The 26,523-nt window shown below is 33.4% G+C and overlaps 1 protein-coding gene across 17 annotated transcripts in view; it reads right to left on the reverse strand.

The window, feature by feature from the left end:
- Positions 1–26,523, reverse strand: part of LOC115879249 (protein tramtrack, beta isoform-like) — a 200,474-nt gene that overhangs the window by 111,852 nt on the left and 62,099 nt on the right. Inside the window, exons 4-6 of one of the 17 annotated variants that reach the window (XM_030895967.1) lie at positions 13,173–13,272; positions 8,256–8,462; positions 3,641–3,776 (exon numbers count right to left, since the gene is read on the reverse strand). The exons of 13 other annotated variants lie outside the window; for them this stretch is intronic. In XM_030895967.1, coding sequence (XP_030751827.1) covers positions 3,656–3,776; positions 8,256–8,462; positions 13,173–13,272 — 428 coding nt within the window. In that variant the 3' untranslated portion in view covers positions 3,641–3,655. Of the gene's footprint in view, positions 1–3,640; positions 3,777–8,255; positions 8,463–13,172; positions 13,273–14,571; positions 14,672–20,879; positions 21,049–22,809; positions 23,026–26,523 lie in introns of those variants that run through there. 3 more of the 17 variants (XM_030895968.1, XM_030896098.1, XM_030895996.1) reach the window with 3 other exon arrangements.

A 26,523-nucleotide genomic window follows, 5' to 3' on the forward strand; every position in this document is an offset into this window, starting at 1 on the left:
TTAATACAAACTCAACAGGTTACTTCAATCGGGCTTATAAAAACACAAAAACTACATTAAATGTTCAAACTGCTGCCCATTAATATCTAGAAGGAGTTGGCACCGTCTCTGCCGTGTATGTTGGTTACACTTTGCAAAGCCACAACAAAACTATCTCGTAACTCTTCTAATGTTCTATTTGCATTTTGATAAATTTCGTTTTTCAGAAAGCCCCAGAAAAAGAAGTCCAAGGGAGTGATATCAGGTGACCTAGGTGGCTAGGATTAAACTATTTTCTAACCTTTTAAAAATGGCTGGGTTTGGTTGCTCGCGCTCAAAATACCGCTCAAAATATAAATCAGCTGCCATTTGCTTATGTTTGCTAGATTCAATATAACATTCCAACATATTATATTTCTCAAAATTTTAAAATTTACTCATTTTTTTATCATTAAAAATACACACACTTCAATCTGTTGAAATGAAATGTTACGCATCTATCAAAGGTATGTCCCGATCACCATGACAACCGTTTACTTTGTTACTCGGCGCGGCCTACTCCTAACTGGATATTTTAAGAAAAATTTGAAATGTTGAGGTTAATAGTGAAAATAAATATAAAGTGTTATATATTTTCGAGAAGCCCATGCCAAGCTGAATCAGGAAATTTAAAAAAAAACAGAAGTATAATTAATATCTAAAAAAAAATTTTTTTTAGAAAAAAGTCTGACTACGCCACTGCATTCTACACAGAAATGTGCCTTTAGAATGTATAATTCATTTATGCGTAGTGGGCTGAAATAAACAAGCTATCGAACATCTTCAAAAAGTACAAAATTTGAGAATCCCCCTGTAGCTTCGAAACCGATCAAGATAGCCACGATCGGTTTGCGGCATTGTGATTTTTTCAAAAAAAGAACCCGAGACTGCAGTGTCAAAATTTGAATATTTCTTACGGTTTCCTAGATACCCTATAGAAACAACCAAAATGGTCCACCCTGTACAATTTATATCGGCGTTGCAAAAACAGTCACGAGAATAGCCACTAAATTGATGAGTGGCTAACTTATTCTCTAGAATGGCGGAGATATTCACCAGGGCAAAGACAGGCGAAAAAGTTCATAGTAGAACATTCACAAATTTTACCAAACCAGATTGCAAATTTTAGTATACTGAATTTTAAACTATTTAAAAAACTAGAAATTACTTAAGCCCATACTCACTATGCGCTGATGCGCCGATTTGATGCGTTCATGCGTCCCTGCACGCATAGCGCGTCATATTTGTATAGATGGTTAGCTCAAAACCGTCATTCGAACCCCCACACAACCCATCGCATGGACGCATCAAATCGACGCATTGACAAACTGCATCAGCGCATAGTTAGTATGGGTCTTTAAACGTCTTCTTAATCTTACATCATGGGAGCCTCGGTTTCCTTTAGTAATATTAACGTGAAATACGAATCCATCTACAATATATTAGTATTAAATCACTAGTCGCAAACTCTAATAAATAACGGAGATTGCTAATAAAACTGTTAAAAATGTTAATTTCAAAAATTAAAGCTGCTGTATTGACAAAGAAAAACAGAAATGAGTTCTTTAACACGAATTACTTTCATTGAACATTCTTCTTAAGGTGCCGTGCAGATTCCTGCGTAGGCGTTCATCTTTTTCTTCCTCATCAGATGGTTCTGTTAACTGCCGCGACTTGGAGTGCTTGGAAGTCCTGTATGCCTGTCCAATGACGAATATTTCTCAGCCAGGATAGCTTCCTTCGTCCTATCCCCCTTTTGCCCCCCTCTATTTTACCCTGGAGAATCAGACGCTGAAAGTGATAGCGTTCTCCACGTAGTATGTGTCCCAAATAGGCTATTTTCCTCTTCTTGATGATTTCGAAGAGTTCACGTTGTTCCAGACCAGCTCTTCTGAGAATGTCTTCATTCCTAACACGGTCGACCCAGGGCACTCTTAGCATTCGTCGTAGGGTCCACATTTCGAAGGCTTCAATTCGGTTTATTGTTGCTACCTTCAGTGTCCATGCTTCCACACCATATAACAAAACGGACCAGACATAGCACTTCACCATTCTGTATCTAAGGCCGAAGTTCAAATTCCTATCTGTGAGAAATCTTCGCAGTCTCAGAAAAGTAGATCTTGCTTGTTCGATCCTGCATTTGATCTCCTGATCCGGATCCCACGTTTCGTTAACCATGCATCCCAAATATTTAAATTGTGTGACCTGCTTGATGACCTCTCCATTTAAGTAAATTCTGGGGTCCGGAATATTGTTTCTGCTAACAGCCATAAATTTAGTTTTTGTAGTATTTATGTTTAAACCCAGTCTTTGACTTTCACTGTTTTTAGAAGGATTTGGAGATCATTTGCATTGTCTGCCAATATCACTGTGTCATCCGCATATCGGATATTATTAATTGGAATGCCATTTATTTTCAAACCAATGAGACTATCGGAGATTGACTCAGTGAATGCTCTTTCCACATATAAATTGAACAACATTGGAGACAGAATACACCCTTGCCTTACCCCCTTTTTTATTTCAAAATCTTCTGTTACTCCTACGCTATGTATACGAATTTCAGCTTTTTGGTTCCAATACAAATTACTGATGAGCCTTATATCTTTTCCATCAAGTCCCAAGTTTCTGAGGTATGATACAAGGAGGTTATGTTTAACATTATCGAACGTCTTTTCATAGTCTATAAAGCACATGAAGACATCTTTTCTCTGATCTTGGCAATTCTGTACTAAAGTTTGAAGACTGAATATGGCTTCTCTAGTACCAAAGCCGTTCTTAAATCCAAATTGACTTTCTCCACTTACTTCCTCACATATTTTGTAGAGTCTTGTATGCAGTACCCGTAAAAAGAGCTTAAGAAAGTGGCTCATTAGACTAATAAGACGATACTCTTTACATGAAGTTGCGTTACTTGACTTGGGCAGCGTGATAAACGTAGAACGAAGCCAGTCTTCAGGGATGTAACCGGTGTCATAGATGTTATTGAAAAGCTGTACTATAGTTTTTAAGTTTTGTTCATTAATTAAGTGGAACGTTTCCGAATACATATCATCAGGCCCTGGAGTTTTGTCGTTTTCATTAATCTAATCGCATGAATAATTTCACTTTCCAATATGCTTGGTCCTGATGGCATGGGAATCTCAGTTGCAGGGTTTTCTGATCTTTCGTCGTTGAAAAGATTAATGGTATAATTTCTCCAAGTTTGCAATAGTTCTTCTGTTTCCGTTATAATTTTATTTTCATCAATTTTAATTAGGGTTATTGATTTATTATGGTGTAACCATAATAAATCAATAACCATCCATAATAAATCAATCACCATAATAAATCAATAAATCATTGAACATAGAGAGTTTGCAATAGTTCTTCTGTTTCCGTTATAATTTTATTTTCATCAGTTTTAATTAGGGTTATTGATTTATTATGGTGTAACCATAATAAATCAATAACCATCCATAATAAATCAATAAACATAATAAATCAATAAATCATTGAACATAGAGAGTCCCTATAATAAAATAATGTTTAAGATATTTAAACAAGTTTATTTTAAGTGTTTTTGTATTTATATGTCTGTCTGGATATGAAGGGGCAATTAAGTTTAATAATGATTCCAAATATATATTTCAACAAATTAACAAAGTAATGCGGATAAATGACGAGACTTCTTATTAGGTGTTTTAATCCTGGATCTCCATCTGGACATGGAGGATCGAATACGATCAAAAGGCTTACAAGGAGCTCCTTCTGGATGCCTACAAAGAAAGTTCAATCTATTTACCTTAGTTATTTTCAAGTTTTTTAGAGAATAATAAAGTTTTTAGGTAAAAGAACTTTAAAAAATGACTTGGAAAAAAGTTACTTAAGTTTTAAGACATAAATAATTTCAACTTTATGTTGGAATTGACGAATTAACGTAAAACAGCCTCTACACTATCCCCGAAATGTTTACGAAATATTTCTGGAAATAAAAATTTCGTAAAACATTTTGCAAAAACATTTCTGCAATTAGTGCGATAATTATAAGCCCGTGTTATAAAATTAGTTTTCCTACGTTTCCTGAAATAGGTCGAGACCTGCCGTGATTGGTTGTTTGTTTTTTATTGTTCACCCAGATGAACAATAAAAAATAAACCACCAATCACGGCGCGTCTCGATCTATTTCATGAAACGTAGGAACTAATTTTTATAACACGGACTTATAGCCTAAGAGCTGACGACATATTTAGAGAACATATTTTAGGCAAGCTAGAATAACTAAAAATGTATAGTTTATTAACTGGTGAACCCAGAATCCTAAGTCTGGCTGGGGGAATTTCGCTACTGCGCAACCCATAACATTTGCAAAAAAATAAATCCAAAAACCATTCTTTAGGCAACTTGAAATTTGTTTATTCTTAAATTGTAGCATCTATTTAACCTAGAAATAAGTGTGCCAGACTTTTTTTCGGATTTAAAGTGTAACCAGACCATTCCAAATATGTTTAATTATATTATTATACCTGATGGAAACATACTTTAGGCATTCTAAAATTTTTACAGCGTGTTTATTAGATGATATTAAAAAATATGTGTTAATTGCCAGACAAATTCAATGAGATTTAATGTCAGACGCGAATAAAGATTTTACATAAGCGCGATAAGAAAGTCTTTTGAGTATATTTTATATAAGCGCGAAAGAGATAGTTTATTGAGAACCGGTCGGCAGCCGATGCGGCTGACGTAATAGCATTTTGAAGTCGTAAAAACTTAAAAAAAAACTAACTAATATTGAATAAATAAAAAGAAACATTTTTTAATAAAAATGTATGATTGAAATCCTTTCAATAAGAAAACTTTTTAATTTAAGTATTTTGTATCTGAATGAATAAAAAGACGAATAATTATTTAAAAATTAGCATAATATAAAATATATTTTTTTCAAACGTTACAAAAGTATAATTATTATTATACTTTTGTGACATATTATATTATTATTAATTTTTGCGACCTGATTGACAATATAAAAAAGTAATTTTAACGCCTAAGTATAAAAGTAAAGCACTTTTACTTACTTTTGAATCTATTTAGAAAGATTAACAATGGTACTTTAACTACACAACTTATCTTAGTTTTTTATCCATTGTGATTTAGTAGTTAGTAGCGAAATTAGTTACTAAAATATTTATTTGCAGTAATTATTCTAAACTATTTACACTATGCACGTCAATATTTAATTTATAAATACATATGTGTACATGGTAACTTAATTCCAACAAAATAATCTCTGAATTAAAAGCCTGCAAATAATTGAAATGAAACCGAAAAAAAATTGTTTTTATGAAAATTTGAAGTACTCCAAAATACTGTTACGTCAGCCGCATCGGCTGCCGACGCGACGGCGACGGGTCTCTATAAACTATCTTTCTAGCGCTTATAGATATATACTCATAAGACTTTTTTGTCGCGCTCATTTAAAATCTTTATTCGCCTCTGGCAAGTATTAAATCCCGTTGAATTCGTCTGGTAATTAACACATATTTTTTTTAATATCACCTAATAAACACGCTGTAAAAATTTTAGAATGCCTAAAGTATGTTTTCCAGGTATAATAATTAAACATATTTGGAATGGTCTGGTTACACTTTAAACCCGGAAAAAAAGTCTGGCACACTTATTTCTAGGTTAAATAGATGCTAAAATTTAAGAATAAACAAATTTCAAGTTGCCTAAAGAATGTTTTTTGGATTTATTTTTTTGCAAATGTTATGGGTTGCGCAGTAGCGAAATACCCCCAACCCCCCAGCCAGGATTCTGGGTTCACAAATTATTAAACTTTATTTTTTTTGTTATTCTAACTTGCCTAAAATATGTTCTCTAAATATGTCGCCAGCTCTCCGGCTATTATATTTATGGTACGACCATACTTTTGTTAACATCGGGTCAATCAATAATTTTCCCAATCATCTCGGTATATTGATAATGTTACTATTATTACTCATCAAGCACAATACTACTCTTATATTAACCATAGACAAACATATATACAATTTTATATACTAATTCATTATAATAAAATTAAATCATAAAAATATTGTACTAATTATATTCCTGCAGTTTAAGTGAAAAGTTTTGTTTTTAAATACATTTTATAAACGCGTGTTCAAATATTAATTTTGTGGAATATATATAAACATAAAACGAGATGTAATTAAAGAAATATCATCGTAATAACAGATATTTTAGAAACGTCTAGGTTTACTTATTTCACTGAGATTTATGAAAAAAAAGTCCTTTGCCTTGGGTGCTGATACCGCCACATTTTGGAAATAGCCCAAAACGAAACAAAATTAAACGAGGCAACAAGAAACGCAAAAAATCCTCCCACGCCCTCCTCACGAGTAGTTTTCAGGCGCTTTTAAGAATTACCGCCACATTTTGGAAATAGCCCAAAACGAAACAAAATTAAACGAGGCAACAAGAAACGCAAAAAATCATCCCACGCCCTCCTCACGAGTAGTTTTCAGGGGCTTTTAAGAATCGAAAGTAGGTCGAGGCAAACCGAAGTGGGTCAAAACAACTGGAAATAAACCGAAATGCGACAAAGTTGGGCGATGGAACGGACCTTGACCTGTTTCGAAGAGTTTTCCGCATAGTATAGAGGCTGTTTAAGATTTAAATCATGGTGATTTAAAAAAGACGTAACGTAGTCTTCTCTAGATTTAACCCTCAACTGGCGTGGTGAATTTTTGTAACGCTTATGGTGTGCTGGCGTCAGACAGACCTCAATTTTTTTCAGTTCAAAATACATGAAGAAATTTTATAAAAAAGCTTGTTATTTTAACACTGTGTACAATATATTCAAACTTGTGAACAAACAATTTCATTAATTTTCAACAAATTAATAAGAACGGGCACAAAAATAAAGTAAAACGCATTTTTTGGCAACAGAAATATAACTTGGCTAAAAAACCCATAGAAATTAAAAACATACATATTTTATAATTTTACCTATTATTAAAAGTACAAACAACTAAAATGCAATAAACATAAATTATTTTTAACAAAACTGCAAACCTTGAATGTACAACTTTTTCAAATGCAGTTCATGCTAATATAGGATCTGCATTTGCCGCACATGGATCGTGCACATTTGATTCATGAAATTTTTTGTCAGTTCTTCATTGACATATGGTTGCCATATACCACATATCTAGCACTTAGACTACGGGTAGTAAAATGGTAAATATGGCCCATCTTACTATACGGCGCAGAAACGTGGTCTCTCAAGGCTAGAACCCTGAACCGCATCGAGGCTTTCGAGATGTGGACTCTCCGGAGACTCTTACGTGTACCATGGACCGCACATGCCACCAACGAAGAAGTTTTAAGAACTGCAGGTTATGAACGAGAAACGCTTAATATAGTTAAAGAAAGAAAAGTTTCATACCTCGGCCATATCCTTAGAGGAGACAAATATTACATTCCTAAGCTGATTCTACAAGAAAAAATAGAGGGACGGCGAGGCTCAGGAAGAAAACAACATTCCTGGCTAAGAAACATGCGGGATTGGTGTAACATCAGCGACGCAGCCACCATATTTCGAAGAGCCGAAAACGGCATTCTACACATTGTATGAAGAGTACAGACAATCGCCAACATGCAGCTAAGCACAAGGCACAGGAAGATACCACATGTCTTTCTTTTCTGGTATTGATTATTCAATATTCTCTCTTCAATAAGTAAGAGATTCAAAATCGGAGTTATGGTTACTCTTCAGAGAGAAATAAATGTCTCGATGGTCTTCATCTCACTTAAGCCTCTTCAAGTTCATCAAACCACTCAATTAATGCTTCCTCGAAATTAGCGTCCCAGTGAGGCACACTTTTTAAACTACCCACCATCCTAATAATGAAACATTCTTGTGGTGGTGCCACACGGACCCCAATGAAATTTTAGCCCCCGCTGGTAGGAACAATACTTGATAATATCAAGTACGCCTTTAACAGTTGCATATTGGTACCCTAACTTGAAGGTAAACGGCGCGACGAGACCTAATTCTTAAAAGTAAACATTTTACAGAGGTTTAAATAGACGCCAGTTGAGGGTTAAGATATTTTAACTGACTTGTAGCTCTGTTCCTTGATAACAAAGATGGATATAAAAACGAAAGACATTGTATGTTAAAATATAAAATTTGACAGATAAAAAATAAAAAATTATAATAAAATTAAAACGGTAAATTTTCTACGTACTTCTCAGCTACTCTATCGTAGATTTCCTTTAATGTGCCATTACTGCGAACAGAAGCCCGTAATTCATCCAAAAATGCAGCTATTTTATCTTCATTCTCGACAGGTGGATGATTGTGGCAATTAACTAATCTAATCTGCGCAGTAGTGTAGTTTTGGATAGCCCTAGCTTTACACTTGAACTTTCGGCCATCACGACACCGCAAGTATCTAAAACGTATTATTTTATTTTTACTGGAAAAGTCAGTATGAAACATTAGAACACTCTCTGATTTATTTAATGCCTACACACATTGAAAAAATAAAAATATTTTAAGTTAACGTCTCATTTTTACTGCTAAAGGTAATCTGGACAGGGCCTACTGTGTTGACGCGGAATCCGAACCGCGGTCCTCGGCCATATCGTTGTCAATGGCGTGTCTAAATCGATCTCATCCGGCCTCGAACCACTCTTGCCATGGAACGACACCACGACAGTTTGTATTAAAACTTACTTATAAGCTAACTAATGTAGAGTATGAATGTTGGTGTTTCAGAGAAATATGTTTGTGGTTATCAATTCAAAATTTGTTAAGAAAATGTCCAATTTGAATAATAAGTTTAAAAAATTAAAAAGCTCTAAAAACAAACATGTTTTCCAAAGAGACATAAACGTAGTAGAGAATCTTTCTGATAAACAAGAGCTCAGTATATTAAACAAAGGTTTAAAGTTTGCATTGCCCAACTCTGGTAGCGCTTTGGAGGAAATCGTCGTTGGTGTTGAAACTGCTATTGAACACTTGCCCGAGGCTTCTAAAGTATTTACAAGAGAGGCTTGTAGAAATCAGTTATCAAAAAATATCGTTTCAAGTAAATCATTAAAATCTAACAAGGAGCACAATATTGTCAAGAGTTTGCGTAACAAAGATTGTTTCTACCTAAAAGCTGATAAGGGAAATAAGGTTGTTATATTAGATAAAAAGACTATTACGATAAGGTTAACAACTTAATCGATAATAGCTCCTACATAAATTTGAAAAACGATCCTTTGTCTAAGATGGTAGCAGACGTTAAAAAACTCTAAAAGAATGTAACACCCTTATTGATCTTTCTTTAAAGAGGAAATTGCAAGTATCCAATCCCTCATTACCAAAATTTTATGCTTTGCCAAAAATTCATAAACCGGACAAGTCTATGCGCCCAGTTGTTTCGGCTGTAGGTTCTCCGACTTATAATTTGGCAAAATGGTTATCAAGGAGTTCGAAAATTTACCTGATCATGAACCTTCTTTCTCAGTTAAAATAATATTGAATTCATTAACAAAATTAAAGATATAACATTGCATGAAGGTGAAATTTTGGTCTCCTTTGATGTATCTTCGTTGTTCCCAAGTGTTCCAATTCCACATATTTTAGGCTACTTGAAGGAATTACTGAACGCAAATGGTCTCGCCAACAAAAATGTGATTGAATATATTGAGCTTACATCGTTATGTATGAAACAAAATTGTTTTCAATTTAATAACAACTTTTTTGAACAGCGGGAAGGTAATCCATTGTCTCCATTTTTGGCTAATTTATTCATGAGAAGGTTTGAAGTGGAGGCTAAAGATCAGTTTGAGTATTTTCCAAGAGTATGGTTTAGGTATGTGGATGATATTTTTGCTGTTTTTGACACACATTCAGACACCATAGATAATGTTATTTCTAAGTTAAATAATCGTTTTCCTTCCATTAAATTTACGCATGAAATTGAGGACAACGACAGATTACCATTTCTAGATGTATTAGTTATTAGAAATACTAATAATTGCCTGGAATTTGATATCTATAGGAAAAATACGCTCACACGCAGATATATTCCTAATGAATCACATCATAGTGTTGAACATAAAATGGCTAGTTTAAATTTCTTAGTTCATAGATTATTTAGTTTCACTCTTTCCAACGAAAGATATGAAATAGAAAGAGATTACATTAGGAATGTAGCTGAGTGTAATAGATATTCTCCTTCACTAGTTGATAAATTAATTAGAAAAGGGTGCCTTAATACAAAAATCCAAATTTTTAGAAAACCCCTATCACCTGCACCGGTTCTCCATAAACGTCTAACGTGCCATGGAGGCGAATCACCCTGTACACTGTTCTAATGAACCAATTTTGATTATTTTTAGCTAAATTATTTCAGTTTTAGTCTCTTTTTTCAAATATCATCTGTCGAGTAGCAGTATACTAGGGAAAACAAAATGTTATTTTTGCAAGAGTTTGAAACAACCTATGGTATGGTTTAACAAAGTAAGAAATTTAAAAACGACTTATCATCAAGGTGAAGTTTGTTTATTGATTCATCTCAATCGCTTTTGAAAACAGTAACGATTTAGTGCAATTTTGGCATTAAAAGCATGCCTTTGCTTGTGGTCATAATCAATGCACCTTTGAAATAGCTTTTATTGTTTTTGTAATTTCACTGTAATAGTGGAGTGCTTTAAGCCCTGATGGGATACAAACCTCGGAATTCATTTACTGTGAACGAATTTTTATAAAACTTATTGTTAATAATATATATTACAAAGTTTACCCATTTAAATTCATTGCTTTCATTTTAGTATGTAAATAAACACACATATACATATACAAATGCATACATACAATATGGCTCCGTGTTCCGAAAAAGTTCTGTGTCAAGATTTCTATTTGAGATTTTCACTCCAAACGTTTTACAAAACATGTGTTTAATGGTAGCGCACATTTCAAAAATCCTTTTATAGATATACAGGGTGAGTCAAATATATTTTTATTCTTAACTGTCAAGTTTTAGGTTTTCAAATAAAATGTTTTATAATTGTTTAGTTCAGTGAATTTGCTATAAAATTCCGGTTCCAAAAATACCTTAATACCATAGAGTATACTGAGTGGCTTTTTAACTATAACCCCGTCCATGGGGACGTCAATCTAGACGTCCAGGAGCTTTCGTATGAGAACTTCTAATCGAGACGATCGACTTATTGTAAGTTTATCGCTAAGAAACCGCCGTTTGCCAGCTTCTTAAATTTATAATGGATTGCACTTAAGGAACGTACATATTAACTAACAGACTATAAGAAGAAGACTATATAATATAAGAATCGCTTTTAAAACGTCCTTCGGGGTTGTGCGATGCCTAATCGCCATTGGTTTCGTTCATCCCAGTCTCCGTCACGCAGATCCCTTGAGCTCATCGCCTTCTTGACACCCTCCATCCAGTTTTTCCTTGGTCTTCCTCGTTTCCTTCTCTTTTGTGGAAGCCAGTTTAGTACCTTTTGCGTGTTGTATATCCTTCTCACATGTGCTACCGTTTCGTCTACCCGGCCTGGGTCGTAGCTCCTCGACTGTGAGGGACACGGGTCTCCGTAGGAAGTCCTGGGACTGTATGATGAGTTATAACTCAAGAAAGGGGGACACAATAGATCTCTAAGGTCGCAGAGATTAACCCCCCTCCCACTTATTCTAATTCTATTCTCCATTAACCTCCATGTTTCCGCCCCAAATATCAGATTGTTCTTGATTATTGCATCATAAATCCTGACATTTTATTGCATTTCTGGCCTTGACTATTCAAGAAGAATACTAAATGAAGCAAATCTTATGTCAAGAAGGCCTGCTTCGGGACCAGAACTTACTAGATTTATTGATTAGGAACAAAAGCAACGGCATGGTCTTAATGTAAAAAATACGAAAAAATGTTAGTGTATTCTTCAAAAGCGAATATCTCCAATAAAAATAAAGCTAATGAGATGAATCAAAAAACAAACTATCGAGAAAGGTTGTATCTAAATGACAAAATAATTTTTAAATTTCTTGCTGTTTTAACATATTCCACAGGGTGGTTCAAACTTTCGCAGAAATATCAACATTTTGTTTTCCTTCGTATAATTAACAGATGGGGAGTTGCATGTATAATTTAGAAAGAGATACTAAAAACTCAAATAATTTGGCTACATACTGCTTAAAAAATCATCAAAATCGGCCCACTAGAAAAAAAATATATTAAACTTTAAAATACATCAAAGTTTTAAGATGTCCATTTTTCCTGCCGGTGAATGTATTTCAAAAACTATACATTTTAGTCATATACTTTTCTAATGAAACTCGCCTTGATTTTTTTACCAGAATCCGAAAAGCAATTAATATACACAATGTTCCATTACAAAAATCACAACTTTCATGTGTAACTTTTTTGGGGACACCCTGTAAAACTCTATATAATTTTAGAAAATGCTTTAAATTGACTTCACAAAATTTTACTTCAATACAAACTTTTGTTCTCCTTGCAAAAACCGCGTCGTGTATGACGCGCCACCCTGTATAATTCGATTTCAATCAAAATTTCAATGATATTAGAATATAAGATCAGAATAGGTACAGCTTATGCATTAGATTCATTTATTTCAATAAATTTACTTAGAAAACAAATTTAAAAAATTCTAAAATTAAGAAGGAAATAAATAAGAATTTACTAAAATTACTAAAATAAAAAATTAAAAACAACGGAAAAAAATAGGTAAACATTTTAGTATTTTATCTATAAAACACAATACAGAAGGTTTCACGTTAATACATTCACAGTAATTGAATTCCGCAATAAAAGTCTCTGGGCACTCCACTATAATCTAAAATTATTATTTTTGTTTATTGGTTATAGTTACTCTAGCAGAAATGGTTTAAATCCAGAACTTGTAAAGGAAAAAAATAGCTTTAAATATACAAAATTAATTTTAAACATGTACTCGGATTTACATTTTCCACATACATTTTCTAGGCATTTTTCTACATACACGTACAAAATTAATTTTCTACGTGTCGTTGCCCAACCCTGATGGTTGTAATATCAAAATTGTTGTAAATAGTTACTAATTATAAATAAATCAGAGAGTATTTTTAAATTTTTATCTCCTTTTATTACCTTCTTGGAGGGGTTCCTGTAACGTAACTGGTGTTATAGGAATATCCATTTATGATTACCTTGCCAAGCACAACTAATTTTTGCTTTCCTCCAGATTCACCTAAAATTGCACTCAGAAAATACAGTGAATTTAACGCTCTTTTTTATTTTAATACCGTACGAAAAAAAAACGGCGCCAGAGATGGCTTAGAAAAGAAGTTAAGCCATTTTAGATGTAAATTATATGTATAGGAAATATCATCTAACGTTATTTCCAGGCCAACTGGACGCCGTTCTTTTTTCGATCTTTATCACACCTAAAGGTGCGTATTCATTATCCGCACGAACGAACGAACGAACGAACGAATGTTCGCTAGTGGTATGGACGGGGACCGCACGATAGGACCGCACGAGAAGACCGGAGGCATTTGTTGGCGAACGCGTTTGATGTACCGACTCGAAACGGATGGTCGAGCGAACGAACGAACGAACGGCCGCATGCGTTCGGTCCCCGTCTAAATATACCGCATTTTTTCCAAATAATTTCTGAAGTAACATCAATATTTGAATGAAAGTTGGTATCTGGGAGTTTTTTGACATGAGAATTTTGATTTTGATATCAATATGACTCATACTTGTAGAGGGCGCCATCTACATATTTTTAACTAGTTTGAAGAGTAATAACTTTTCGTCCGTACCTGTATAAAACTACCGAGTAAAAACAAAAATAAAAACTATCACTGGTTCTCCATAAACGCCTAACGTGCCATGGCTGTGAATCACCCTGTATACTGTTCTAATGAACCAATTTTGATGCTTTTTAAAGCAATTTGTAACTAAATTATTTGAGTTTTAGTCTCTTTTTTCAAATGTCATCTGTCGAGTAGCGGTATACTAGGGAAAACAAAATGTTATTTTTGCCAGTGTTTGACACACCCTGTGGTATGGTTTAGCAAAGTAAGAAATTTAAAAACGACTTATCATCAAGTGAAGTTTGTTTATTGTTTCATCTCAATCGCTTTTGAAAACAGTAACGATTTAGAGCAATTTTGGCATTAAAAGCATGCTTTGCTTGTGGTCCTAATCAATACACCTTTGAAATAGTTTTTATTGCTTTTGTTAATTTCACTGTAACTGAAAAGTATTATTTTTGTTTATTGGTATAGTTAGGTACTCTAGCAGAAATGTTTTAAATCCAGAACTCGTAAAGGAAAAAAATAGCTTTAAATATACAAAATTAATTTTCAACATGTACTCGGATTTATACATTTTCTAGGCATTTTTCTACATACACGTACGAAATTAATTTTCTACGTGTCGTTGTCCAACCCTGATGGTTGTAATATCAAAATTGTTGTAAATAGTTACTAATTATAAATAAATCAGAGAGTATTTTTATATTTTTATCTCCTTTTATTACCTTTTTGGAGGGGTTCCTGTAACGCAACTGGTGTTATAGGAATATCCATTTATGATTACCCTGCCAAGCACAACTAATTTTTGCTTTCCTCCAGATTCACCTAAAATTACACTCACAAAATACAGTGAATTTACAAATTGAACGCTCTTTTTTATTTTAATACCGTACGAAAAAAAAACGGCGCCGGAGATGGCTTAGAAAAGAAGTTTGCCATTTTAGATGTAAATTATATAGGAAATATCATCTAACGTTATTTCCAGACCAACGGGACGCCGTTCTTTTTTCGATCTTTATCACACCTAAGATGTTATTAATCTTACAACTATACAGGGTGGTCCGAACTGTATTCCGGAAACTTCGGTAACATATTCTACAGATAAAAATAACTAAAAAAGTTCGTATAAATGTATGTCCTAAAATGCTTAGTTTCGGAGATACAGGGTGTAGAAGTTTCATTTTTATTCCGATTTTTTCCAAATAATTTCTGAAGTAACATCAATATTTGGATGAAAATTGGTATCTGAGAGTTTTTTGATATGAGAATTTTGATTTTGATATCAATATGACTCCTTTGTAGGGGGCGCCATCTACATATTTTAACTAGTTTGAAGAGTAATAACTTTTCGTCCGTACCTGTATAAAACTACTGAGTAAAAATCGCTAAGTTAGTGAGCAACCGTTCTCGAGATATTTGGAATCGAAATTATCAATACCTGTCATCATTGACATAAATTAAACATTTTGACTAAATAATTATTAGTCTGAACTCTGACTTTTTTGAAAACAAAAAAAAGTTCAACAGAAACTGTTTTATCATCATTTTTTCGCAGAAAAAAATAATAGTTTAATAATTACTGTATGATCGAATAAAAACGGCGTCAGCGATAACTATGAAATGAAGATCGCTGTCATTTTATATGTAGAATTATATGGGGAATGTCATCGATCGTCATTTCCTAGCCACCATTAACTCGATCATACGGTATATCTACTCAACGTGTTTTTTGTCAATAATGACATGTATTGACTATTTTCATTCTAAATACACACACCGGAAAAGTCTAGGGATATTACAACTTTATCCAGCCATCGTCAGTAATTTTATTATTTGCATTTCTGATATAATAAAATTAAAATAAACAAATAGTTTACAGAACGTATTGGAAATAAAATGCGAAATTTACCGAATTTTTCAAATTTACCTTGATTTTTATTGAACTCAAAAAATACACACATTTTTTTATTCTAAACTGTGAATTAAAAAAAAGATAAAACCATTTTTACTTAATAAAGGATATGGCCTCCTCTACTGTTCATTACAGCCTTACATCGTCTCTTCATGCTCCTGATCAGGTTGTCGATCTCTTCTTGAGGTACAGCCTGCCACGCTGCATTCGCGGCCCGAACCAGATCCCTACGAGTTTCACGAGGCATACCCATTCTCAAAATTCTTCTTTGGACCGCGTCCCATACGTGCTCGATGGAGTTGAGGTCAGGAGATTGTGCCGACCAGAGTAAGATGTTTAACTGATGAGCATTGATAAACTCACTTACCACTCTGGCTGTATGCGGCCGTGCATTGTCATGCATGAGAATAAAGTTTCTCCCAAAATCATTGGCATATGGTAACACGACAGGCTCAAGAATTAAATCACGATATGTGATTCCTGTTAGAAACCTTTCAAGAAAAACGAGATCGGTTTTTCGGCCTAACTGGACTCCTCCCCAGACCATAACTGTTCCACCTTGATAAGGGTGCACTTCCTGAACATGATCCAACCGAATAAGATTTCCCGGTTCTCTTCATACCCTAAGCCTTCTCGAATCCGGATGAATTCCAAAGCGTGACTCATCCGTGAAGAGAACATTGGCCCATTGTTCATTCGACCACTGAACATGATCTTGAGCCCACAAATATCGTACCTCTCGATTTCCTCTCGTTAAGGGTTGAGCTCTCCAGGGGCGTCTGCTTCTTAAGTTGACCTCTCTTAATCTATTGCGAACAGTGTTAGGACTAACGGTTACATTATGAGTTTCCTGGAGATTTAAACTAAGCTCTGGTGCTGTAAGAGCCGGTCGGCGTCGAGCATTTAATTGTAAAAAATGATCTTGCTGAGGGGTAGGTAATGCGATGTCGCCCTGTGTGTCTTTCAGCAACATCACCACTTTCACGGTAGAGTGCACTTAATCGCGATATTACACTTTGCGTTGTATTTAATGCTCTAGCTACGTCGATTTGGCGCATTCCAGCTTCGAGCATACCCATGGCCCTTAGCATTTCGTCTCTGTTAAGATATCTACGCTCCATAATGTCGTTTAATACTAAACAGAGTTATTTGAATGAACTCTGGCCAGTTATCATAAAAACATAGCCAGTACAGGTTAAATTCGAATAATTGATGCTAGGTGCTTTTTATACATTTGACAAAAAATGCACAAACACTTCTGCAAATATCCCAAATTTAGAAATAACTAGTGTGACTACTTCGTTTCAATCGAAGTAGAAAGAATCGGCCTACAAATATGTGATTGTTTATTCAAAACATTTATTTTTAACTTTAATAAAATGATATCCCTAGATTTTTCCGGTGTGTTTATCTTGAGAATGGTTGCTCGTAGCGATTTTTACGGAAAAAGTCAAGAAAATGTATATTTTTTCACTCAGTTGTTTTATACAGGTACGGACGAAAAGTTGTTACTCTTCAAAACAGTTAAAATACATGTGGTGGCGCCCCCTACAAAAAGGAGTCATATTGTGGCGCATCTAGAGATTGAGTCTGGGAGGGGTAGTGGCAATATTTAAAGAAAGTACTAGATTTTAATATCATTTTCGCTATCGAAAGGTACCCAGTGAGCAAAGTTTTGTCACATTGAGGCAACATTAGCAAAAAAGATTTTTTTTAGATTATTTGACTTTTGGCCTTCTTTTCTTGGGTTTCGATTTTTAAAATAGTATGCACAGGCTTGAATTTAAAATAACAATAATTTGAACGATTTTATAACAAAGGGAAATAATTATTTTTTCTGGCCTCCCTGTATAATATCCAATCAGTTGATTTAGACAGATCGAATATGTCGTATATTTTAGCTTTCAGTATACCGAATTTATGATTAGTTAAGATCCATCCACCAATACTTATTTAACATCATGTTTTTGTCAATTTTTAGTTTTTATCTCGAAAACTATTAGAGATTGGTATAAATTAGTATAATAGAAATATTTTGAGATATGGAAGTAGTTTCGAAAAATATAATAATATACCCATTTAAAATAACAACGATGCTACCATTTTTTGTATGAAACGGCAACACTGTAATGCTAAAAATAGTTTAAACAGATAGAGCAGACGCCTTTATGTAAAAATCCAAATTTTCAAGAAAATCTTACTAGCGGTTCTCCATAAACGCCTAACGTGCCATGGCCTTAACAAACAAGCCACTATTAAGCTGGTTATGATAGAAGCATTGTATATTAATGCACAAATTTACTCTAGTTTGACCATTCTCGTATTTTCTATAGTTTTCGAGATCCCAGTGGTGTCTTGAATTTGAATTACCAAAATGTATATGCAAAAATGTGTTAAAAATTTGAAATAAAAGCACTAGTTTTGGTTTTCTGATATCGTATCTCAGAAATAGTTCTGATCGAGATATAGAAAAAAAACTAAGGGAAAATGAAAAAATATATTTATATGATCAATAACAAACATAACAGTGTTCAAAGTTTTGCTTGTTCGGCGCATCCCCTACACACTTTTTTTGCGCACTCCAAACAAATTGGTCTGTGGCAGTGATAGCAAACGTAAGCTGTTCTCCTTTTTTTCGAGTAGTGACAAAGTGAGCAGCTTTTTCTTTTTTCTAATTTTTCAGTCCGTGTTTCGAATAGTTGGTCTGCCTCTTTTTTCACAATGCCTAAAATTTTATATATGCTCAATTTTAGATTTTTTGGCAGAACTGCGCTTTCCAATCTTCTTTTGAGATGAGGTTTCACAAGATGAATTGCTAATTTTTGAGCGATGAATTTTGAACGTTCTAGGTGATGTATTATTTCTGTACTACTGATTCATAAAGGATAAATGCATTGACTGACAAATTTTGACATTAGCACTGTCAAAAAGGCTAAAAAAACAGTGCCATCGACCAGGGGGGTGACAGTGAAATAGGAAAATTGAAAACATGGGTCATTAGTGTCATTCCTGTCATTCTCCTCACGACAAGTACGGCCGCCTAGACAAGGACAGCATTGTTTTTGTCTAACTATTGTCTAACTTCACAGTTTAGAATTGACATATTTCAGTTTCAGAGACAACTTCAGATTTGTTCTAGAACAAATTAGAAAATATTCGACGCCATTTTAATACACTCTGTTTAATTTCGTTTTAGAAGTTCAATTTAATATTTCGGCTGAAATTTATAAATATAAAGGTAATAAAGTATATAAAATATATATTACATGAAGAATCCTGGAGAAAATGACGTTTCTGCAGCGGTAGGTATGTCCCATATATATGAAAAATAGGTAGTAAATAAACACTGTTTTTACATTTTTTAGATGCAAGAAAATGGTGTTATAATCTCTTTCATCGGCGATTTTTTTCAAAATGGAAACAATTTACAGCAAGGTAAGATCATTTTTAACTATAGCCAACATTAGTTATCTCCAGTATGTGCGATTTATTGTCAATAATGCAATAAATCGGACTGATAATCTGATTATGTTATCCGACTAAAAGTCTTTGCTTCTTTTTGATTTACAAGCCAGGTCTCTTTGGGAATAATGGACGCTTTTTTAAACAGTATATTTATATTTTATACCTATTGATATTTTTACATTGTTAATTTTAGTATAAAAAAATTTATTTTTCTGTTTTCAGGTTTTTGTAAAGGCTTCCGTTTTCATGTTCCTGCCTCCGTTTTCTGTCCCTGACGGCTGTGAATAGGTGTATTTATTTACAAATTACTGTAAGTCATGCTTATACCTTACTAATTTACGTTAAAATTGCATATAATTAAGTAATTGCTGTAGAAATCATTCAATTCTTTATTTTTTATATTTATTTAGTCACGTTGTCTCATATTTCAAATAAATATGTTTGAATAAAATTTTGTTTTGTTTTATTTATGATAAGAAAGATAACAAAATACATTTAAACTAAAAGAGGGCTCGCCATTGAATAACCGGAAACGGAAATAAAAATGAAGCCATCATGTCAATCTGTCAATTGGAAAATTAGTTCTCCAGACGACAACGAAGGCTTTCGGTGGCGTATCGTGTTTCCACAATTTAACACAGAGTTGACACTTCTTTCTAGTTAATTATTTTATGCCATAGACCAGCGGCAGGTTCGATGGCTACAACTAAACTTGTTACATTTTTCATATAAAGCGTCAACACCACTAGACCTGGTTTTAGGTGTTTATGACAACCGGTTTTTCAATCGATCTCAACATCGACACCGGTGTTTTGTGTGAAACGGTATCACTACCGGTTTAAAATCGATGTTGGGTTGACACCGGTGGTAGGTGGTAGGTTACAGGACTACGAATTTATTAAACGTTTTGATATGCTTGAAGTAGCGGGTTTGAAAAAACGAATAACTGCCGTTGAAGAAAATTCGGCCATATTTTATTTTGTCCACAATGAAGAACATTATTAAAAAACCTTGTACCAATAAGTAATCTTATGTTTATGAATGGTTTTTTAATTGTTTTGTATGCTTTAAAATGTTTATTATGTTTTTTCTTATAATTTTTAGAAGGTGCGATGTTAATATTTAGGTTTAGTGTCGTTATTTTCTATAATTTTTAATAAATACTAATGAAGTAAATTGTAATTTTAAGATATGTGGATCAGCTTGAATATCGATCGAAGTAATCCGATATTCTTAAAAGTTTTATTTTTTCTAACATTCACCTACATTCTTCCTCATCACACTCGCTCTATACAATAGAATAACTTTTACTGGCAACCTTTAGTGAATGTTACTTTCACTAGTGAATGTTACAAATTACTAGGAAAAGTCGATAAATCTCTTTAAAATACCACATTCACTGGTCCAATGCGTAATTGCTAGCAATTCCTAGTGAATGTTAACAATCACTGAATTTCCGACTTTCACTGTAACATAAACAAAGATATTTAAATAAACTAATTAGACAGATAAATTGTCTGAAAACAAAGCCGCTATTACAAAGTTCAAAACAAATATAAGCAGATATAACTATTTTTCAATAATTCAATTGTAATTCATAACTCAATATTATATTAAATTTAAAAAACATGGAAATTATTAAGTGACAAAAAATTAAGCCTAAGAAAAAGTTAAACAAGCTCAAATATTATTGAAAATATTAATATCTACTCTCTATTATACTGTAGGGATGGATCCAACTCTCATAAAGCCTGTCTTCTGTCTAACTTTGTTAATGGTTCTGACAGCTTTTGAAAAAGGCCAAAGTAGCTCAATTTCAGGGTATCTGAAATAAAATACAAACAAAAAAATAGAAAAACAAGTACCGTATGATGTATGGAGAGAAAAACGGTGTTATAGTGGCTTTTGAAATGGCAATCGATAGCAAAAAAATTATAAAAAAAACTTAAAAAAGAAAATTTATGTTTAAATAGCATAAAATATGAAGTTTTCAAAAACGTCTAAATCTACTTGGTAGAAAATATTTTTAGAAAGCAGATTTGTTTCTGGAAACATAATTTTTTTTTCTAAACTAAATATTTATTTCTGACAATTTTGATGTCAACTTTTGATGAATAACATACCGGATACGTATCAAAAGTGGTTCACCCCTATAACTTTTTTACTTTTTCAGATAAAAAAACGATATTTGGTATGTTAGTATATGACATAAATTAAGATTGCTTGACGTATTCAATTCTTTTCGGCCACTTCCTGTTCACCGGAAACGACTAGAACTCTTAATTTTTAAATGACACCCTCGGTAACTTTTTACTTTATTCGATAGGAAATGACACACTGAATAGAATGACCTATCATATGTCAACTTTTGAAATTTTCACGTGATTTATTTGAAATTGTAACATGAGGTTCATAACGACAGATTCGAAATACCAATATGTGGTACAAAATTATTCGTAAAAAATGTCTTGTTCCATTTGAAAAAATTGAGATAACATTAAAAATACGGTTTGGGCATCTTATTAGGCGATCAAATCCATTTTTCCAAGGCTCCTTGATTAAAAATTACTGTTTTTAAACAGCCATGGCAGTCTAGATTGAAATTTAAATACGATTTTTTAAGCGAAAATGTCAAAAGTTGACATATGATATGTAATTCTATCCAGATACCGAGGATGCATTTCAAGATATACCGAGGGTGCTACTTAAAAATCAAAAGTTGTAGTTATTTCCGGTGAAACAGGAAGTGGCCAAAAACAATTGAATAAGTCAATCAATCCTAATTTATGTCAGATGAATATCAACTAACACACCAAATCTCATTTTTTTATCTGAAAAAAAATAAATAAAAGTTATAGATGTGAGCCACTTTTAAGACGCACCCGGTATAGGAGTCAGCCCAACAAAAATTATCATCAAATGTTGCCTTGAAAGACCACTCTGACCGTATTACGACTATTATCCGTATGTTAAACATTCTGGAATTATCTGCCCTAAAAATCTTTTTTTTTATAAATAATCATTTTATAACCAATGTCTTGCTTTGAATAAAAAGAACAAGGAAGGAGCACATCAACAAAATTATGGAGACCACGATGGAGCTGTTAATATGGCTAACATAAATTCCGGTTTATCAGCAGTGGCGGATACAGAGGGGGGCCCGGGCCCCCCCTAAGATCTATAGATTGGGTTAAATATTAGCCTTTTGGGTTAAAAATGGCGCACCAATAAGCATATTCTACATTACTTTTTTATTTGCCCCCCCCCCCTAAAATAAATTTCTGTATCCGCCCCTGTTTATCAGTGAGTAGTGGCATTCTAATTTTATTTGTAAACTGTTAAAATAATCAAGAAAGGTAGAATTAATAGCATATTTTCATGTTCAATCTCAATGTCAATAAATATTATTAGATATTAAAATTGTAAAAAATGTTTCAAATAAAATTAAATAAGTTAATATAATAGCGTAAATTTGAAAAAAAAGGTATCCAGTTAGCTTGATAAAGAAACCTAGATACTGGAGTTCGTTGACAGGTGATCTACTAACTACTAAATATCTTTAAAGAAATATTTAAATGGTCCTTACATTGAGACTACGCTGTTGTAAATGTCGATGGGTTTCCCAGGAATGGTAGCTGCGAATTCCTTCAAAGTTTTGGATATTTCCGATCTTTTCTCCATGAGGAAATTAGGTGGATGGTTATGCCCAGTGACCATAACGAAGCTATCGATACCCTGGTCCTTCAGCAAATAGCCCTTTCCACGACAACCCCTACTTTTGAAGCTAGAACATCTCAGGTAGCTAAAAGAAAATCCAACAGTTCAATTGTTTGCAATACCTCAAAATCGTGAGATACACCAACAAGAGAAATATAAAAGGCTGATTCCCTTCTAATTGTCATTTTTTTGTATTGTACAATTTGCTCGGAATGATTGTACAGGATGGTCTATTAATGGAGCCACAAAACAAATCTTTAGAATAGTGGAGAAATTTACCAGGGTAGAGACAAGCGAGAAAGTGATAAGTAAAGACAGAAAAACAGTCGAAGTTGTAGTGCATCTACTGACAGGATTTATAATTTTCTTCATTTTTCGATATTACTTTTATAAATTTAATGTGGAATCAATGGAATAATAGATATCCATTTTCAATTTTAAAATTAAATAAATTGTTTCACAAAATAATTTAGAATTACAAATGTACCATTTGCGTTACGTACGTCAAAATACTTGCTTTAACTCTTGTCTCTTGTTTACACGACAACGCAACGGCAGACGTAACGTTTCTGCGTTACGTGTCGAGAGATACGTATTGTGCCTTGCTTTAACTGTCTACTTTTAACTGATAATGCCGTAATTTTTTGACAGTTGATCCTAGGCTTGCCAGATGTCCGGTTTTCGACCGGACAGTCCGGTTGTTCTATTGTCCGTCCGGTCGAAAAAATCTTGATAAACCGGACACCAGAATGTCCGGTTTTTTTGAAGAAATCAAAAAATCGTGTAATCTGAGAAATTTTTTTTAAAAATTTGATTGTTCTTTATAAATCATAACTTCAACACAAGGCGGTTTGCATTTTGAGAGGCTGGAACTGACCCTACTGATCAATGCTCAAAATGTACACGCCGCCCCTTGGAAAATGTTTGTCAGTTAAAGAGACGCATATCTTTGTAAAACAATTACGGTACACAAAAACATAAGGCGTCACTAATAAGTTTAGATTATGCTACTAATAAATAGGTGGAACCAGTGGCACTACAATCAAAAAAATATTCCGAATTATGTCGATGAAATACGTTAAAAAGGAGTTTTAATTTTGTTTGTTGATTTTTTTTATGATTTGGACTTGTATTTTTACGATTTTTGTGTTCTAGTTCTGACTTCATGTTATTTAATAAAATATACAGGGTGTCCCAGAAATAAGTGCAAGTATTTTTAGGGGTGGTAGATCTTACCGTTTAAGTCCAAAATAACTTGAGCTCAAAATATTTTGAGAACCACTGGATCTTTTCTGGATTTTCTTTCTTGTAAATTTAATCTAATACCTATGTTGCCATATTATCAAGAAATTATGTTTTTTAACTAAGAACTAAAAAAATTTCCAAAAATTTTTTCAAAAAATTACCAATTTTCAGATTTTTTTTTCGCGAAAAAACTTCATAGGCCTGTTTCTGGGGTTGAACTATACTACCAGTTAAAATACTTGCACTTATTTCTGGGACACCTTGTATATATATTTTGTTTTTTTTTTGGTTGTCTTGTCCTGATGTCCGGTTTTTTCGAGGGGTAAACTGCTGCTCGAATCGTGTACACCAAACGGATTTTTTTTTCTCAAATAATTCCAAAAAATTCCAAAAAAATCCAAAAAAAATCCAAGTCCGTGTACACCAAATTCCATAGCGAATTACCCCTCGGGTTTTTTTTGCAGCACATCTGGCAACCCCAGTTGATCCTAAAATATGAGGAAAACCAAAAAGCTTGAAACACAAAAATTGGCAATTTCAGTATTGGCTACACCTCCTAGCGGCCAACTTTCGCACCTTAAAAGCGATTTCTCTTGACCAAATTATCTATTAAAGCCGGGACCCCATTAGGCCACACGCCACGCCACGCCACGCTATCACACTGTGACACGCGTGTGATGGGCGATTCGTCTGTCCCAGATGCAACACGTGGCCTCACGTGGGATAGCGTGGCGTGTGGCCTAATGGGGTTCCGGCTGCATATTTGTAAACAACGTTCATGATAGCGATTCGGTTATAGGCCGAACGATGCCGCGTAAACAGCATACGATATCGCAAATCCGTCTAGTAAATAGCATCCGTGATTCCAAATTTTAACTGCCTTAACACCTCTTATAAACAGCAGACGATATCGCGAAATTTGTTGATTGGTTTGCTCGTAATCCGCATTCAAGATCGCAAAATTCGCAAGTGCAAGATGTCTACCAAAGAATAAAGAATATAGTACTAAATATTTTACAAAAAAAATTATTTGCCCCCAAACCACGAGTATATAAGTTAATAGATAAAGAAATTATTAGAACACGGTTCGTTAAAAAGGAAGCCATTGGGGTAAGTAACTTTATAAAAAAATAGATTATAAATCAAAACCAAAAAATGGCTGAAATGAAAAAAGTTACAGAATTTTTTAAATTTCCAGGACATTTTACTCAATGCTTAGAGAATGACCAGCTTTACTTCGAAATTTAAAATAAAAACTACACTTTGTGTAGTTTCTTTGCAGGTAAAATTTGACTTTTTCTAGTACAAAAAGGTCAAGAAGATTGTAACTTAGTTCCTTCTTGAATATATTCCAGAGGTGCCTTTTTATAGTTAAGGACACATCATTTGTTTTAAGTAATTTGCATACGTATGTAAGTTGGATGAACATAAAATAGTGTCATCTAGGAATCTATTTTCTGTTGATTTCTCGACACGATTTTAAGTTTTACTTTATAGTTAGTAGTGGGAACTATCGAATGAATACTATCGAAACATTCGATAGTTGCAATTCATTCGAATAATTCGATAGCTAGTAAGAAAACATTCGTCGAAAACTATTCGAATAAAAATTATCGAATAGATGCGTCATCTGCCTTGAAATATTGTATTCTAGTAATTCGGCAGCAAAAACCATTCATTTATAAAATTCATTCATTTATTCGTCAGGATCGATTTTAATAAAATATAAACTGATTTTAGTTGTCGTCCGGCGACGTAGGTTTCTTTCCTAGAAACCCGACAGCGGTCGGTGGCAATGCTATGAAGGAAGCCGGCATCTTTGATTTTTTGCGGAGTCAAATAAAGATAAGGACACATTATTTTTTTTATTGAGGTGCTAGTATTTACACAGAAAATACATTATGAAGGGGCGTTGCCATATATTCGTATTAGTTGGTATTAGCAAAGAATATTATTCTTTAGCATTAGTTAGTTAGGGATAGTATGTCTATATGTTTTGCATTTTTTTATTGATATTCTGTTGTTACACTGCAATAATACTTTTTATTTTGGATGTAGGAGAATGATTTTTAATGTTTTTAAGCAAAGACTGGTTTAGTAAATAATAATAACAGTAATAATTTGTTATACCTATTAACAACAAAATTTAAATCATTTAATAATACAAACATTTTTTTAAGTAGTAGCAAAATATAAACAACAAATAGAAGTCAAAAGTATTTATATTAGATCCTATAATATAGTCTCTAAATGGCAACGTTGGTTTATTAAATAATAATAATTACAGAACTAATTTGTTATATTAACAAGTTTTAAAATCATGAAATATAAACATTTA

Source organism: Sitophilus oryzae, unplaced genomic scaffold (assembly GCF_002938485.1).
Source record: "Sitophilus oryzae breed Bouriz unplaced genomic scaffold, Soryzae_2.0 scaffold_1067_pilon_pilon, whole genome shotgun sequence".
In the NCBI taxonomy this organism is placed as follows: Eukaryota; Metazoa; Arthropoda; class Insecta; order Coleoptera; family Curculionidae; genus Sitophilus; species Sitophilus oryzae.